Source organism: Armigeres subalbatus, chromosome 2 (genome assembly GCF_024139115.2).
Source record: "Armigeres subalbatus isolate Guangzhou_Male chromosome 2, GZ_Asu_2, whole genome shotgun sequence".
In the NCBI taxonomy this organism is placed as follows: Eukaryota; Metazoa; Arthropoda; class Insecta; order Diptera; family Culicidae; genus Armigeres; species Armigeres subalbatus.
Genome location: NC_085140.1, coordinates 238135202 through 238153688, shown reverse-complemented (window position 1 = coordinate 238153688; position 18487 = coordinate 238135202). Strand labels below are relative to the sequence as shown.

At 39.7% G+C, this 18487-nt stretch overlaps 1 protein-coding gene across 3 annotated transcripts in view; it reads right to left on the bottom strand.

Annotated features, from left to right (window-relative positions):
* Positions 1-2965: 2965 nt before the first annotated feature.
* Positions 2966-18487, bottom strand: part of LOC134211973 (uncharacterized) — a 106923-nt gene continuing 91401 nt past the window's right edge. For all 3 annotated transcript variants that reach the window (XM_062689404.1, XM_062689405.1, XM_062689406.1), the window contains one exon: positions 2966-3893. In XM_062689404.1, coding sequence (XP_062545388.1) covers positions 3211-3893 — 683 coding nt within the window. In that variant the 3' untranslated portion in view covers positions 2966-3210. The remainder of the gene's footprint in view (positions 3894-18487) is intronic.

Here is an 18487-nt window from a genome sequence, read left to right as displayed (position 1 = left end):
GGACTTGCACAGTGAGGTCCGTGGTGTAATTAAAGCGCATGGACGTGATAATGGACAATAAGCTCAATTCTACGAGCCACGTCAATTATGCATGTGAAAGGACATCGCCAGCAATAAAATCCTTATCATCGCGAATGATGTCCAACAGGTGAGTGGTCAAAAGTCAGACACGTAGATTGATTGGAGTTGTTACTCTTCAGTCTCCATTAATCAGATGAGACGTTTTTGTATAGTCGAAGGCACTGTATAGGGCCATTAGAATGTCAAGGAGTTGAATAAACAACACCGGAGGGTAACAAGCGCATGCCGCACCATATCGTATAATGCGGTGCGTGTCATTGCAGGAATGATGCCGATTGGCATACTATTAGAAGAAGGTGCTGTGTGTTTCAGGGATATAATACGAAAAATTCTTTTTTATATCTTTATTTACGAGACTTTCAGCCCTAGGCTGGCTCATCTCGAAATATACGAAAGAAGTGCGACGCGTCAAGCGGCTAACTTTGTTACTCAAATTGCAACGTGCATAGTTCAAAGGCCATTGGACCCATAGACGGATTCCGGATGGGATCAATAGGAAACACGGTCAGATTAATCTTCAACTTACAAAGGTGCCTGAACATGGTTGTTTTAAGAAGTTTTTGCAAAAGTTAGGGTTTGCACAGTCTGCTGACTATAGTATACCCAGAATGCATAGGCGAAATAGAATCTTCGGAACATGCGAATGGGGTCTCCAGTAGCCTTGCGAACAAAGGCGTAGGATTGCCAATCCGGAGATGGCGAGTGCGATTCTCGGTCCGGTCTAGGATGTTTTCGGGTTGGAAACATTCTCGACACCCTGGGCATAGTGTATCCATTGTACTTGCCACACAAGATACATACTCATGCAATGGCGGGCATAGAAAAGCTTTCAATTAATAACTGAGGAAATGCTAATAGAATACTAAGTTGAAAAGCTAGGCCAAGTTCCAGTTGGAATGTAGAGCCATTGAAGAAGAAGAAGAAGAAGATGTTGCTTGTTAGCGACATGGAAACCATGACAGACGAGACAACATCAGAGAGAACTTATCGGGACATAAACATTTGGACTGCGATAAGCACAGTAGCTTAACAGATCATGTCGAAGCTGCAGTGTTGGTGGCATGTTGAACAACGATAGTTGCAGTAGAGACCAAAGCAATAGAATCAAACATTAATAGCTTGAGCTTGAGCTTGATTGACTGCCCGTAGTTGCTACTCCGAGAACCAACAGATGTTTGCTTGGGACTAGCACTTACTTCAATGTACAAGGTCACACTGGCGTCTGCCACGTCAGAATGCAAGTCAATGTAGGGAAAGGGGAGGAAATGATGATGTAATCACTCGTCCACTGCAAGCCGAATATCCCTCCGCACTTGCCACGAGTTCATGCGGAATTTGTTGGAATTTTTGGGTTAGGTTCGAGAGACAGCGGTTCGTCTTGGTTAACGAGCTGCCAATGTTATAGATAGAAGAAAGCAACTGATGGATTTTCTAATTGGATGTAAGAGACGAGCTTTTTAGTTCATATCCAAATTCTAGCAACTACTGCTAGAATAGTCAAGTTGAAGGTATAGAATAGAAATGGAAATGGTATGGAAGTCCATTTCCAGTTCTAGCGATTGCTAGAACATGATAAATATAGAGAAAGATACAAAGTAGGAGAATGGAACTGACCTGGGATTGAACCCACGACCTCCTGCGTGTGAGGCATAAGCAGTATCCATATGACTACCAAGCCCGTCCCAAAGCAATAGAATCAAACATTAATATGCAAAATACTTCAGGCATAACATACTCATTTATTACAATACCATACGCATAAATGATTATTATTTACTTGGTTATTATATTAGTACCTAAGTATGTTATGACTAAAGAATTTTGCATGTGATGTTTTGGTATTTTTTTTGGTATTTTACCTTTTTAACAATTCAAATTCAAACCAACTTCTGTTACTCCCGAACAGGAGCGACGACCTTGGTAGCAGAAGTTGATTTGAACTTGGTTTGCTAAAAAGGTAAAATACCAAAAATAATACCAAAACATCACATGCAAAATACTTTAGTCATAACATACTTAGGTATATTAATACCAAGTAAATAATAATTATTTATGCGTATGGTATTGTAACAAATGAGTATGTTATGCCTGAAGTATTTTGCATATTAATGTTTGATTCTATTGCTTTGGTATTTTACAACTTATGCACACCACATGTTCATAACTGAGTACAATATCAATAACAGAATTAGGTATTTTTGAGTTATTTTCTCCTGCTCGGGTTATAACGCCGTGGACATCAAGCTCGGCAACATCGGCAACAAACATGTCGAGGTTGAGCCGCGTGGGTATCCGTATAGTTATGCGGAAGTCATTGCAGCTTATACGTGGTAGTTGCGGATACAAACGGAGGCAAAGAGCGGAGACGAAATCTGCAAGCAAGTAGCCTCAACATAGAAATAAAGGATGTTGACAGCAAACTGATCTGGGCCCAGGTCAAGGCTTAAGCGTGCAGCCACCCAGGATGGAGATTTTTACGTTGGCCTCATGCACCCCGAGGGCGGGTGTTCAGAACAAATGAGTGAGTGAGTTGTTGCCTGAGCACTCTTCTTCTGAGTGAGTTAGCGACAGGGGCCGATAGGGCGTCGCGGCTTGCTAATTCCAGTTGATGGTAGTACCCAAAATGTCATAAGTATTTAAAATGCCTTGTGCGACAGCATAAGAGGGAGCCATTGAATAGACCTGTGCAGGGGTTCATCAAATTCACTCACCTAGGGGATTATAACATTTGAGCGGGACGGTTCACTCGAACAAAAGTTCATTTTGTATTGAGCATCTTGAAAATTTGTAAAAATCGTAACGTTTAGATGGACTCCCACCCACCTCCTAGAGCGTTGCGTAAATCGCAGCCTAAAAGGATTGTGAACAAGCAGTTGAAACAATATTGTCAAGGATTTTTCGGATGATTTATTTTATATTAGCCATAATCAATAACATGTCTATTCAATAAAATCTGCGTTGGCACACTACGTTTCCTCAGGTTCTCATAGAATATAAAACTTTTTTTTAAGTGATCAAAATTACAACTAGAGTTACCGTATGAAAATATCCACCACCTTTTAAAATATCAATTAGTATACTGCGGCTGGCACTGAAATCGATTTAAGTATTTTCCCTAATATCTACAATTTAATACTGTCTTTTAGCTCTTTGCTTCTCCTTCTCGCGTGCCTCCTTTTCCCTTTCCTTCAAATTGGAGCTCGAGCTTCCTCTGATCAGCTGCAGGTTCAATGGGGGCAAACCGGTTCGAATGTTCTGAAGTCGCTTGCTCTTCTCCAAGTGTCGGACCGAATTGCTGGACACCGGAGTGCTCGACCCAGTCATGCTGGATTCGGAAAGGTTCCGGCTGCCCTTGATTTGGCCGGCACTATTCATGATCAGATCCGATTTTCCGTAGTACCGCGGCATCGAAAGATCCTCCTTGGCGGAAAGGATGCCAGCGGTTTGGATGGAATACAAGCTGACCGACTCGCGATATTTCTCCACCGTTGGAGTTTCCAGATAGTTCTTGGGCAGATAGGAGAAGGAAATGGCAGGAACCTCGGGGGTCATGCTGATGGCGTTGTAGTTGCTCGCCGATGAAATGGTAAAAATATCATTCTCACTGGCTGGACGGGTTGAGAAGTAGGGCTGGCCTGCTTGCAGGTGGGATAAGTTTTTGTTGATCAAGCTGGTCGATCCACTGAAGGACGCGGATGCTTCAGTCAGGGTTCGCGGAGGCCGGAGGACCACCTCGTCTTCATTGACTTCCTCCACTATAGCTGGAATGGCTGTGGATCCGAATTTGCTGCCATTTAGGTTTGTGTAAGACCCTGTGAACAAACAAGTAGGAAAGATCAATGGAGCATAGATTTGGGATAAAATGGACGATGACAACAAAAGTGAATAGTGTATATGACACAAAGATATAGTTTATAATGAACACATGGAGTGTTGATAAGGAAACGACGGGTATCCTCATAGGATAATTGCTATTATTATTAATTATTTTTTTACTTGCAGCTGTGCAATTCTCGGCACAAAAGGTTATGATAAATGGTTATGGCAAACTATTAATGTTATCATTGCCTTTCACAGTCAGACCGCATCGTGCTTTCGTGCTGTGCGGTTCTTTCTCTCTTTGCGGAAGGAAGTTTTTAATACTACCCGAAGCTATTTTAATTTCAACGGTGCTTCTTAGCGCTATTTGTACCCACTGATCCCGTTACGATCTTTGCAAGGACCCGTGCCTTCGTTTTACGTTGGACCCGTTTGCGGAAGTAAAATTCCGACAAGCGGTGGTAATCCTGCAGGGACACCGTTCTGGGAAAAAACCTCTTAGAAGGTCACGTCTCCACGCTCAGCCATGAGCATTAATAAAAACAAGAGGAAGAGGGAGTCTCTGAATTCTCCACTTCCTTCAAAGAAACAAGGTTTCAAGACCGTCCTGCCAAAGCGCGGAAAAAATAGAAGGAAGCTGAAGAATTCAGATATTCCTTCTAACTCTAATATCGGAAATAATTCTTCTCCAATCGAACTGAGCAATCAGTTCGATTTGATTAATGATGAAATTGAGCAAATCGAATATACCTCTAGCCCAGGTGATTCGATTCATGCGAAAAAGCAAAAGATTCCGCCAATTGTGGTATCTGTTGCCGAGTTTACTGGCTTCCGGAATGAGATTTTGAGTAACCTTCAAGGGATCAAGGTTTCATTTCAGATTGCTAGGAAGGGTAACTGCCGCGTTTTGCCGGGATCCTTTGACGATCGCAAACGTCTTCTTCAGTATTTAACTGAGAAGCGCCATAAATTCTTCACATACGACGACAAAACTGAGCGATTGTTCAAAGTCGTCTTGAAAGGTCTCCCCAGTGATGATAAATCACTGGATGAGATTAAAATTGAAATTTCTCAATTACTTGGATTTTCACCAGTCCAAGTAATTAAGATGAAAAAGAAATCCCACTCTGGTACTTCCCAAAAAGGGCATTTCTCAAGAATTTTATTTAGTTCATTTTAACAAAAGTGAACTAAATAATATGAAAAGTTTGGAAAAGGCCTGTATTATGTCTCATGTCCGTGTTACATGAGAACATTTCCGCAGGCCTGGGGGAAATTTCCAAAACCCCACCCAGTGCCGTAAGTGCCAAAAGTGGGGTCATGGAACCAAACATTGTCACATGGATGCTAAATGCATGATTTGTGGTGGAACCTCTCACGCCAAGGACGCATGTCCTGTGAGAGAAGATTCCAATAAATTTAAGTGCGCAAATTGTGGGGGCAATCATAAATCCAATTTCTGGGAATGCCCTTCACGCAAAAAACTTTTGAATTCCCGTGCAAAATTGATGACGGGAAAATCCAATCGGATCCCAGATTCGACGGGTAAAAATTTTTCAAACGCTCAAATTTCGAAACCAGTTATCGGTCGAGCAATTCATACCCACCACAATTCACAAACAAATTTTGCCGCTCGTCAACGGGTAGCAAGCACTTCAGTAAATTCCAATTTATCGAATGTACCTACGTATGCAAACATCGCTGCTGGTAGACAAAATTTCTCTTCTCAAAATGAGGTTTATACCCATGTCCCAACGCAAAATAACGGTCATGTTGCCGATTCAGGTAGCATGACTACTTCCGATTCTGATTTTCTAACTGAACAATTGCATCACATGATTGATGCAATGTTCAAAGCAAATACCATACCAGAAGCTGTTCAGGTTGGTATAAAGTACACACAAAAAATTGTTATCGGACTCCGTTTTAATGGATCTAAATAATTATGTGAAAGTTCTAAATTGGAATGCCCGCTCTCTAAAGGGTAAGGATGATGAATTATTCAACTTCCTTTCAGTTCATAATGTGCATATTGCCATTATAACTGAAACGTATTAAAAACCAGGACTCTCCATTAAAAGAGATCCAAATTATTTTATCTACAGAAATGATCGTCTTGACAGCGCCTGTGGTGGGGTCGCCATCGTCATTAATAGACGTATCAAACATAAATTATTTTCTTCGTTTGAAACCAAAGGTTTTGAAACCTTGGGAGTTTCTGTTGAAACAAATTTTGGTCAATTTTCTTTCATTGCAGCCTATTTGCCTTTTCAATGCAATGGGCAGCAAAAGAATTTGTTGAAAGCTGATCTTCAAATTCTGACTCGCAACAAATCAAAATTCTTCGTAATTGGTGACTTCAATGCCAAACACCGTTCATGGAATAATGCTCAAAGCAATTCCAACGGCAAAATTTTATTTGAAGATTGTTCTGCGGGATATTATACTATTCAATATCCCAATAGCCCTACTTGTTTTTCATCCAGTCGAAATCCTTCTACAATTGATTTAGTTTTAACGGATTCAAGTCAGCTGTGTGGCCAATTGGTAACTCATGCTGACTTTGACTCTGATCACCTTCCTGTGACATTTGAAATCTCACAAGAAACCATTTATAATCCAATCAGCTCTACTTTTAATTATCATAGAGCAGATTGGGATTTATATAAAACATATATCGATAGGAATTTTGATGTTAATATTCCTTTGGATACCAAAAGTGATATTGACAATGCGCTCGTATCTTTGACAAATTTAATTGTCGAAGCCAGAGGCATTGCAATTCCTAAATGTGAAATTAAATTCAACTCCATTATTATTGACGACGATCTTCAGCTACTGATCCGTCTTAAAAATGTGAGGCGAAGGCAATACCAAAGAACTCGCGATCCCGCGTTGAAAGTTATTTGGCGAGATTTGCAAAATGAAATTAAAAAACGTTTCGCTATTCTGAGAAATACCAACTTTGAGAATAATGTCTCGAAGTTGGATCCCAGTTCGAAACCCTTCTGGAAATTAACGAAAATTCTTAAAAAACCTCAAAAGCCAATTCCAGCGCTTAAAGAGGGAAATAAAATTTTATTAACAAATGGCGAAAAGGCTCAAAAACTTGCTCAGCAGTTCGAGAGTGCCCATAATTTTAGTCTAGGTCTCACTAGTCCAATTGAGGATCAGGTTACACGAAGCTTCGAAGACATTCTCAACCAAGATAATGTTTTTGACCTTTCATTGGGAACTAATTTGGATGAAGTGAAATCTATTACTAGAAAATTTAAAAATATGAAAGCCCCGGGTGATGATGGTATTTTCTACATACTTATCAAAAAACTTACTGAGAGCTCTTTATCCTTTTTGGTTAATTTATTAAACAAATGTTTTCAATTGGCATACTTCCCAGATAAATGGAAAAACGCCAAAGTTGTTCCAATTTTGAAGCCGGACAAAAATCCAGGTGAGGCTTCTAGTTATCGCCCAATCAGTTTGCTTTCTTCAATAAGCAAACTGTTTGAAAAGATTATTTTAAATAGAATGATGGTTCATATGAATGACAATTCTATTTGTGCGGATCGGCAATTGGGTTTTCGCCATGGGGATTCAACCACTCATCAGTTATTAAGAGTTACGAACTTAATTCGGCTCAACAAATCTGAAGGATATTCGACTGGAGTTGCCCTTCTTGATATAGAGAAAGCATTTGACAGTGTTTGGCATGAAGGTTTGATTGTAAAATTGATGAATTTTAATTTTCCTCTGTACATTATTAAACTGATCCAAAATTATTTATAAGATCGCTCACTGCAGGTAAACTATCAGAATTCTAAATCTGATAGATTACCTGTAAAACTAGTGTTCCCCAAGGCAGCATACTGGGGCCCATTTTGTATAACATTTTTACTTCTGGCTTACCTGATTTACCACCAGGGTGTCAAAAATCTTTGTTCGCAGATGACACAGGTCTCTCAGCCAAAGGGCGTAGCCTTCGTGTCATTTGTAGTAGATTGCAAAAAAGTTTGGATATTTTCTCCACTTACTTGCAAAAATGGAAAATTTCCCCGAATGCTTCCAAAACTCAGCTTATAATTTTCCCACATAAGCCGAGAGCTTCTTATTTGAAACCTTCTAGCAGACATATTGTCACTATGAATGGGGTTCCAATTAATTGGTCTAGCGAAGCTAAATATTTAGGACTTCTGCTAGATCAAAATTAACTTTAAAAATCACATTGAAGGCCTTCAAGCCAAATGTAACAAATATATTAAGTGTCTATATCCACTTATAAACAGAAAATCAAAACTTTGTCTTAAGAACAAACTTTTGATTTACAAACAAATTTTAGACCTGCCATGTTGTATGCTGTGCCAATATGGACTAGTTGCTGCAATACCAGAAAGAAGGCACTTCAGAGGATTCAAAATAAAATTCTGAAAATGATTCTGAAGTTGCCTCCGTGGTATAGTACCAATGAACTTCATAGAATTTCTAATATTGAGACATTGCAACAAATGTCCAACAAAATAATTTCCAATTTTAGACAAAAATCGTTGCAATCTTCTATTGCAACGATTAGCTCCTTGTACCCTTAGTATAAATTAGGTTAAGTTTAGTTTAAGTAGAAAACATTGTATTTCCTACATGGTTCAATTCAACCAGAGGAAATATTCTAACTGCCAGAGGCAATTGAAATGTATTAATAATAACTAAAAATGTAACATAGCAAATAAGGATGATAGTGTTAAGAAAACACGGAACACCTAATCTAAGAGATGAATGCATGTATTAGATAATTAGCAAATCAAATAAAAAAAAAAAAGATTGCCTTTCACAGCTGTGCTGTGAATACTTGTTGTTATCCTATTAACCTACTGAAAATTCGTGAGAACGAAAGTGGAAGCGTTCTATAGACAGCTTTGGAGCTAGTTGATGGAGAAGGTTGTATCAGGATGGAAGATGTCTCTTGCCCACAAAATGGACGAGTGAATTGTTGCAGTACTGGAATTTATGTTCATTCAGACATTTCACGCGACATTTACTTCAAACATAACATACATTACTTCAAACAATGAAAAACATTTTACAATATTTGTGTAAAGTTTTATTAACCACGCCATCCTAATTCTACCGCCCAGTTTTGTCCACCGAGGGAAAGTGGGCTCTGATGGAATTGATTAAGGGCACTGGGAGGAATGTATAAAGGGGGAAGTGTAAAAATCGATCCGAGTTTCCACCACACCAAATGGATACCAGAATTACTTAATTAGATACCCAGTGGATGTGCCATTTTTATTCATTTTTTCGGATGTTAACAGTTGACATGAGTAAACGTCTAAATGAATTTGAGTCAATTGTACCCAAATATGGGAAAATTGGACTTCACCATTTTCGGATCTAACATGACAATATGGTAGAAAAGTGATGCTTTACGATGAAAATCCATCCTTTTCCCCCGAATGCATCGCAAGAAAGGTAATAATAGTATAACACTTGAAAGGAGCAATTTCTACTGCGATCGGCGAATGAAAAGCGGTTGGGAAACAGTATTTTTCTTACAATTTCTAACAATTGAACAAAATTCAATGTTGAAAAAATCTGGATAATTTGTTTCCAACCCATCTTTTTGACCCATTTTTGAGTAGTCACGCTTTTTACTAGACAGAGTGACTTTTTAGCTAAAAATCGGTAGAATCAATATAGCGAGCATAAAATTGTGCCGAAATATGCCTTCATGTTGACACCTATACTATGATAAAATCTGTAGGATTTCACGGTTAGCGCTTAAACTGTCATTTTAAGTTTGGCGGGATGTTAATTTTTATTTGCCGAAATAGTCAAAAGCGGTTCCAAATCGAGTTGTTAATTTTTTTCATCCATAAGAAGCAAAGCAAAAAGTGCAAGTACCTAATGCCAGTATGGTTTTTACGATTTCATACGATGCCATTTCGACAGTTTTTCACTCCACTGGTCTCTGGTTATTAGGTTGCTAGAGACCAGTATATATAAAAGAATAAACACTTGGTAATGTAAAAGAATTAATCTAAACACTTTAAGTTTATAGTGGTTTATACCATAGAATTTAATGTCTTAAAGATTTCACACAGAGTAGCAAGGTCTATGTCGAAGGGCTTCACGATCACACGGCCAGTGCGAGTTGTGGGGCTTCTCTAGAATGTGGTGTGGTTTGACAGTGGGATCTGTTAAGTAGGTATCTCCAAAGCGACCGTGTACCCTTCAAAGTGCACAAATCCAAGTCCTGGTGTTAGGTGGGTGAGACACAAAACAGAACTGACCCGACGGCCCTCCGGCGAGACAGGAGATTAGCGCAGGCTCGTCCTAACATTTTCGGGTCAATATGATCGAAACGCACTTTCAAATTGTAATAACTTTTTATCATAACAATGTGAAGGTTTGAAACTTCTTGAGTTTTTCTTGAAATTCTTTTTTCGTGGAAAACTATGTTCGTGAACGTTGACCTACTTTATACGACGTCCCTGAAAGGCTCTAAAAAAACTCACATTTACGGTGTTCGGACCATATTGACCCGGATTTGACTTAGCAATATCTCAGGCATTTCTCAGCCAAACTCACATATAGGTACTCACAAACCAAAATAATCGTCAGCTCATAAATTTTCCGAAACTGACCTCAAATTGTTGATCGGCCACCCCTACACCCTGTAATCTTCGAAGGAAGAATCGTCAGTTGGTCACTTTTATTTTTTTTATTCATTTCTTTATTTGGTAGGCACTCTGTGTTATTTAACCGCTACTGTGCCGAGATCTACTGTGGTATTCTGCAGCCAGAATCCACACAGAATCTATTTTTAGATTTTCCCATTATTCATTGTTGTTGTCGTTGCTGGTCCATCTCATCGTGAGTACATTGTGTCCATTTTGTCCATATTGTGTGTCCAATGATCGTTGCCTTTGTTCGGTTGTCATTTATCCGGGTAACGTTGGAGGAATGCCTCCGAGAAGAACAAGTTGTCAGTCGTCATCAGGCAGCCGTGTCGGTAAGGCGCGTACCCCAATACGCCACCGCATAGGCTGCGCATCCGGCGACTGACGAGGGTTTTGGTAAGGCGAACGTGCAGCCAACTACGCTACGGGACCCCCCTGGTCACTTTTATATGGACGAAAATTGCACACGAATATCGCACATAAACGATTTTATTGGCGTTTTTTTTCTCAGGAATGTACTCAATACTATTTCAGAGATGAATGCAAACAATATTTCTACGTAAGTCCGAGATTCTCCAAACCATTCTGGATTACAGAGCCTTGGTCCACCAGGTTACACTTAGTACGAAACCAAAAGCAACCCATGGTGCCCATATAGGCCCTCAGAGGCCATGCACAAAATTTACAATCTAGACATGTAAAAACCGGATGTTCTAAGTTCTCCAAATCATTCTGGAGTTCAGACCAATTGGTCTACCAAGTCAAATGGGATTGATACAAAGATAATAGTAACCCATGGTGTCCATACAGGCCCTTAGAAGTCATGCGCATTATTTACTATCTAGATACGCCCAGTTTGGGGCACGGCCCTGCGTATTAACTGCTACAGAACGAAGTTAGAAAGTACGTACAGGCTCATGTGCCTAAGAGTTGCGTTTGTAGAATCAAAGGATCAAAATCTGTACAGCTATTTTTTTAACTAAATATTTAAATTGAAGCAGTCTGATTAACTAAACTACCACTGTAAATAGTTCGATACGCACCTTGAGAAGCGACCCCTTCGATTTGTATTCCGCTTACCTTATGTAATGATTCTCAATTAGCTATTAAAACATGGTTTCTTTTGGTGCAAAGCCTTCTTTCCATTTCCATGCCCTAAAAGCTTACTGCCAAGTATCTGAAGGTAAATTATTCCTACATTAATTACCTTTATCCCCCTTTAAATTATTGATATCTCATGAGGTGGACGGATTTCGGTGCTGTACGGATTTCGGTCCCGCACTGTATTTACATAATTTCAATCTTACATTCTTATACGACTACTAGTCCTGGAGCTCAGACCAATTGCTCTACCATGTCAAATAGACTCAATTCAAAGATAATGGTGTCCATACAGGCCCTTAGAAGCCGCATGATCTACGATTTAGATATGTCCAAACCGGATATTCTAAGTTCTCCAAGTCATTCCGCAGTTCAGGCAAATTGGTTTACCGAGGCAACTGGACTCGATACAAAATCAATAGCAAGCCATATTTCCACCCAGATATGACTAAGCCAGATAATCCAAGTTCTCCAAATAACCCAGGAGTTCAGACCAGATAATCTATCAAGTCAACCTGGCTCGGTACAAAATAAATAGCAACCCATGGTGTCCACATATGCCCATGGAAGTCATTTGCATGACTTGCGATTAAGTTATGTCCAAATTAAATGCTCGAAGTTCTCGAAATCATTGTGGAGTTCGAACCAATAGATCTTTACTTTAAACTGGGCTCGGTTCAAAACCAGAAGCAACCCATGATGTCCCCATAGACTTTTAGAGGTCAGGCGCATAATTTACATTTTGGATATGTCCAAATCGGATATTCTTAGTTTTTCAAATAAGTCTGGAGATCAGATCAGTTGGTCTACTAAGTCAATTGGGTTCAGTACAAAATCAAAAACACCCCATGGTGTTCATATAGGCCATCGGCGGACATGCGAATTACGATGTAAATATGTGCAAAAACGATGATCTTAGTTCACAAAATCATTCCGGAGTTCAGACCAATTTGTTTAGCAGATGAACCATGGTACAAAATCTATAGCAATATTCTTATCAGTCAGGACCCTGATTATTATCTGCATGGTTTATGGTTTAGAAATTACCAAATACGACGTTCTAAGTTCTCCAAATCTTTGTTTTTCATTTATTCAGACTAAGGCCAAAGTGGCCTGTGCAGAACATCAGAAAGAGTCTTCTCCATTCGGCTCGGTCCATGGCTACACGTCGCCAACCACGCGGTCTACGGAGGGTCCGCAAGTCATCTTCCACCTGACCGATCCACCTTGCCCGCTGCGCACCTCGCCTTCTTGTGCCCGTCGGATCGTTGTCGAGAACCATTTTCACCGGATTACTGTCCGACATTCTGGCTACGTGCCCGGCCCACCGCAGTCTTTCGATTTTCGCGGTGTGAACGATGTATGATTCTCCCAGCAGCTCATGCAACTCGTAGTTCATTAGCCTCATCCAAGTACCGTGCACCATCTGCACCCCACCATAGATGGTACGCAGCACTTTCCTTTCGAAAACTCCCAGTGCGCGTTGGTCCTCCACGAGCATCGTCCAGGTCTCGTGTCCGTAGAGGACTACCGGTCTAATGAGCGTTTTGTAGATTGTCAGTTTGGTACGGCGGCGAACTCTATTCGATCGGAGCGTCTTGCGGAGTCCAAAGTACGTAAGATTTCCAGCCACTATGCGTCTCCGAATTTCTCTGCTGGTATCATTTTCGGCAGTCACCAGTGAGCCCAAGTACACAAATTCTTCTACCACCTCAATTTCGTCACCACCGATGCAAACTCGCGGTGGGTGGCTCACATTGTCGTGCGCTCACTGGCGACTGCCGAAAACGATACCAGAAGAGAAATTCGGAGACGCATCATGGCTGAAAACCGTACATACTTTAAACTCCACATGACGCTCCGATCGAGTAGAGTTCGCCGCCGTACCAAATTGACTATCAACAAAACGCTCATTAGGTCAATAGTCCTCTACGGATACGATACCTGGACGATCTCGTGGAGCACCAACGCGCACTTGGAGTTTTCGAAACGAAAATGCTGCGTACCATCTATGGTGGGGTGCAGAAGGTGGACGATACGGTGTCAGGCCATTAGGCCGAAGGCCATTTGGCCGAAGGTCATTAGGCCGAATGGCCATTAGCCCGAACGGTCATTAGGCCGAATGGCCATTAGGCCGAATTTGCAAAAAGAGGCAAAAAAATGAGAAGTTCTTTCTTCACCTTACCACTTCTTTCTTCCCCCTTTTTGAAATCTACCTTATTCCTTCTTTCTTCTTTCTTCATTCTTCCTTCTTCCTTCTTGCTTCTTCCTTCTTCTTTTTCGTTATTCCTTCTTGCTTCTTCCTTCTTCCTTCTTATTTCTTCTTTCTTCCTTCTTCCTTCTTCCTTCTTCCTTCTTCCTTTTTCCTTCTTTCTTCTTCCTTCTTCCTTCTTCCTTCTTCCTTCTTCCTTCTTCCTTCTTCCTTCTTCCTTCTTCCTTCTTCCTTCTTCCTTCTTCCTTCTTCCTTCTTCCTTCTTCCTTCTTCCTTCTTCCTTCTTCCTTCTTCCTTCTTCCTTCTTCCTTCTTCCTTCTTCATTATTTCTTCTTCCTTCTTCCTTCTCTCTTCTTCCTTCTTTCTTCTTCCTTCTTCCTTCTTCCTTCTTCCTTCTTCCTTCTTCCTTCTTCCTTCTTCCTTCTTCTTTTTTCCTTCTTCCTTCTTTCTTCTTCCTTCTTTCTCCTTCCTTCTTCCTTCTTCCTTCTTCCTTCTTCCTTCTTCCTTCTTCCTTCTTCCTTCTTCCTTCTTCCTTCTTCCTTCTTCCTTCTTCCTTCTTCCTTCTTCCTTCTTCCTTCTTCCTTCTTCCTTCTTCCTTCTTCTTTCTTCCTTCTCCTTCTTCCTTCTTCCTTCTTCCTTCTTCCTTCCTCCTTCTTCCTTCTTCCTTCTTCCTTCTTCCTTCTTGTTTCTTTCTTCTTCCTTTTTCCTTCTTCTTCTTCTTCTTTCTTCCATTTTCCTTTTTCTTTCTTCCATTTTCCTTTTTCTTTCTTCCTTCTTCCTTCTTATTTCTTCCTTGATCCTTCTTCCTTCTCACTTTTTACTTCTTACTTCTTCCTTCTTTTTTCTTCCTTCTTTCTTCTTCCTTCTTCTTCTTCTTCTCCTTTCTTTCTTCTTCCTTCTTCCTTCTTCTTTCTTCCTTCTCCCTTATTCCTTCTTCTTTCTTCTTTCTTCTTTCTTCTTTCTTCTTTCTTCTTTCTTCTTTCTTCTTTCTTCTTTCTTCTTTCTTCTTTCTTCTTTCTTCTTTCTTCTTTCTTCTTTCTTCTTTCTTCTTTCTTCTTTCTTCTTTCTTCTTTCTTCTTTCTTCTTCCTTCTTTCTTCTTTCTTCTTTCTTCTTTCTTCTTTCTTATTTCTTCTTTCTTCTTTCTTCTTTCTTCTTTCTTCTTTCTTCTTTCTTCCTTCTTCCTTCTTCCTTCTCCTTTCTTCCTTTTTCCTTCTTCCTTCTTCCTTTTTCCTTCTTCCTTCTTCCAGCTTCTTTCTTCCTTTCTTCCTTCTAGCTTTTTCCTTTTCCCTTCTTCCTTCTTATTTCTTCCTTCTTCTTTCTTCCTTCTTCCTTCTTTCTTCTTCCTTCTTCTGATTTCTTCCATCTTTCTCCCGTCTTCCTTCTTTCTTCTGTCTTCTGTCTTCTTCCTTCTTCCTTCTTCCTTCTGCCTTCTTCCTTCAACCTTCTTTCTTCTTCGTTATTCCTTATTCTTTCTTTCTTCTTCCTTTTCTTCTTCCTTCTTCTTTCTTCCTTCTTCCTTCTTACTTCTTAATTCTTCCTTCTTACTTCTTCCTCCTTTTTCCTTTTTTCTTCTTCCTTCTTCCATCTCCCTCTTTTTTCTTTTTTTTCCTCTTCCGTTCTACTTCTTCCTCACTTCGCACTAGTCACTTCTCACTCCCCAGTACTCATTCGGCCTAATGGCCATTCGGCCTAATGACCGTTCGGCCTAATGACCATTCGGCCTAATGGCCTTCGGCCTAATGACCCAGCATCGGACGATACGTGGCATAGGCGAATGCACCACGAGTTGCGCCCGCTATTGGGAGAACCATCCATCGTTCACACCGCGAAAATCGGACGACTGCGGTGGACCTTGCATGTAGCAAGAATGTCGGAATAATCCGAAGAAAATGATTCTAGGCAATGTTTTATTGTGTGGCTTTCTCAGTCTAATTTAGTCAAAACGATTCGTTTTGTTCGTTTTGTTCGGTACCCGGTCCTAGGCTGAACTGACTGCTGGAAAAATCGAGTTAGGGGTTTAAATACGTACTAACTCTTCTTGAACTGGTGAACAATGGTAGTGAGAGGAACACACGGAAGTTCTTATTACTGAACAAATTCTCTTACTTTAAATGGTCTTGTAGACAGAGCTAAATCCCGGGTTTTAAGAGTTTCACTGGTGATATTCTAGAAGCAAGACAAGGATCTCTTTAAACCAATCTACACCAGTCGTGATCTGAATTGGGTAATGAATAGCGTGAGAACTAATTCATCATTGTTCAAATAGGTTAAATTGAACAAATTTGGTAATTTTCACAATACAATATCATGTTCAACATGACATTTATAGATTTTCCAGCTAATATAATGGCTTTTTACTCTGACGATATGAATTTATTGTTGTCTAGTAGTTCATAAGGCATTAGTCAAACTATTACACATTTGATGTGTTCTTGATCTTCAAATGTTCATCACTGATTTTTCTGCTAGTTTTGACATTTGATATCAGCAAACACGATGCACATCAATTAGAGATCAATTGCTAATTTGGAATGTTTCACTCTTTTTTGTATAGCAGTCAGTAAAATTAGTGAATAAAATCTCACAACACTCAATGAAGTTACAATATTATAAAAATTACATGTAATGTATGTTTATATGAGAGGTATGCATGGCCAAAAACAGTATTACTGTTCTGTTTTCTCAAGAAAGGATTGATTTCCTATTGATAAGGGGCGCGCCTTCAATGGGATTGCTCTCTATGAAGGGTCTAAATAGCGGGACCTTGTCATGGTGGTCGTGAGAAAACAAAACAACAACTGTATCGAAACCGATACTGCATTGCTTCTTAATAGCACTGGAGTAATTCGACATGCACTTAAACACTAAGGATACGGGTAACGCTACAATAGATCTAATAATTGGTCGCAGTGGCACACCCGAACAGGAAAAAAAAAAAAAAAATATGACAGTTCAAACAGCAAACAAAGGAAAATTTTGTAAACACAGCACCAACACTGATGGGGATGGAGAGGGCTATACTTCCATTTCCAAAAGCCTAAATCACGATTTTTATACAGTGCTTAAATTAATGTCGATTGTTCAGCATAAGTGAGCTATCCGACCTGTTATTATTTCATTCGTAAGCGCTCTATGGTTCTCAATCACTTGCTTTCCAAGATGGCCGATTTGTGGCTTTGTTGTATAATCACTTTAAACCAAGTTGTTTTAGCAGGTGATTTCAACTCCTGGGCGGTTGATCGCGGCACAAGCGCCTTGCTGGAAACGGAAAACTGTGGTTTTTCTGAATGATGGACAAGCATAGACGTTCAGCGGTTTAAGAGGCCGTACATGTTAGGCAACTTTTCCTACTATAACTTCCATAAGCAATATTGTTTGTTGCTGAGAAACAAAAGAGCGTAATACCCTTCGTGAATAGCATTCCTATCGCAAGATCTTCTTTTTCTTCTTCTTCTTCTTATTGGCATTACATCCCCACACTGGGACAGAGCCGCCTCGCAGCTTAGTGTTCATTAAACACTTCCACAGTTATTAACTGCGAGGTTTCTAAGCCAGATACAAATATTAAATATTAGCAGTAGCTGGTTTTCCACCGGCCGCTGCCAGCACCCAGGCGCTAATGTATACGCGCAAATATCCAGCATGAGTTAACCGCCAGAAATTGGTATGGTTTTGGTTTTCTCAAAAGGAGGAAATTCATCGTGAAAAATATTTGATACCAGTTATGCAGGAAGAAGTCCGTTACTACATTTACCAAATACTTTTTTGACTAAGGTGTTTACTGCCGTCATACGCATATTTGTCCCATGTTTGCTGGGATTTCCTATATACATGGGACAGTTATGCGTAGAACGGCAGTTTAGGTGTTTAAAAATTAAAGCTAAGATGCCTTTTGCCATACTGATTTTAGAAATATGGACAAGCATAGACGCTAAAATTGGGAGATTCATTGCTAGATTTTCAAAAACTTGATAAAATAGATTCAACTTGCAGTAGGGTCTCGAATGTGATGAAAAGAATTCAGTTGCAGTTACGCCCATATATGGTTTGAGAGCTTGATATGTGCAATACTTATGCAAATTAGCAACAATTCTAGGGGGTAGTTTGGTCGTATATGGGGCTAAAAGCCCCTAGTAGTTACGCCAATATCTTTAAACCAATCTACACCAGTCGTGATCTGAATTGGGTAATGAATAGCGTGAGAACTAATTCATCATTGTTCAAATAGGTTAAATTGAACAAATTTGGTAATTTTCACAATACAATATCATGTTCAACATGACATTTATAGATTTTCCAGCTCATATAATGGCTTTTTACTCTGACGATATGAATTTATTGTTGTCTAGTAGTTCATAAGGCATTAGTCAAACTATTACACATTTGATGTGTTCTTGATCTTCAAATGTTCATCACTGATTTTTCTGCTAGTTTTGAATTTGATATCAGCAAACACGATGCAAATCAATTGATTGAGATTGATTGGTAATTTGGAATGTTTCACTCTTTTTTGTATAGCAGTCAGTAAAATTAGTGAATAAAATCTCACAACACTCAATGAAGTTACAATATTATAAAAATTACATGTAATGTATGTTT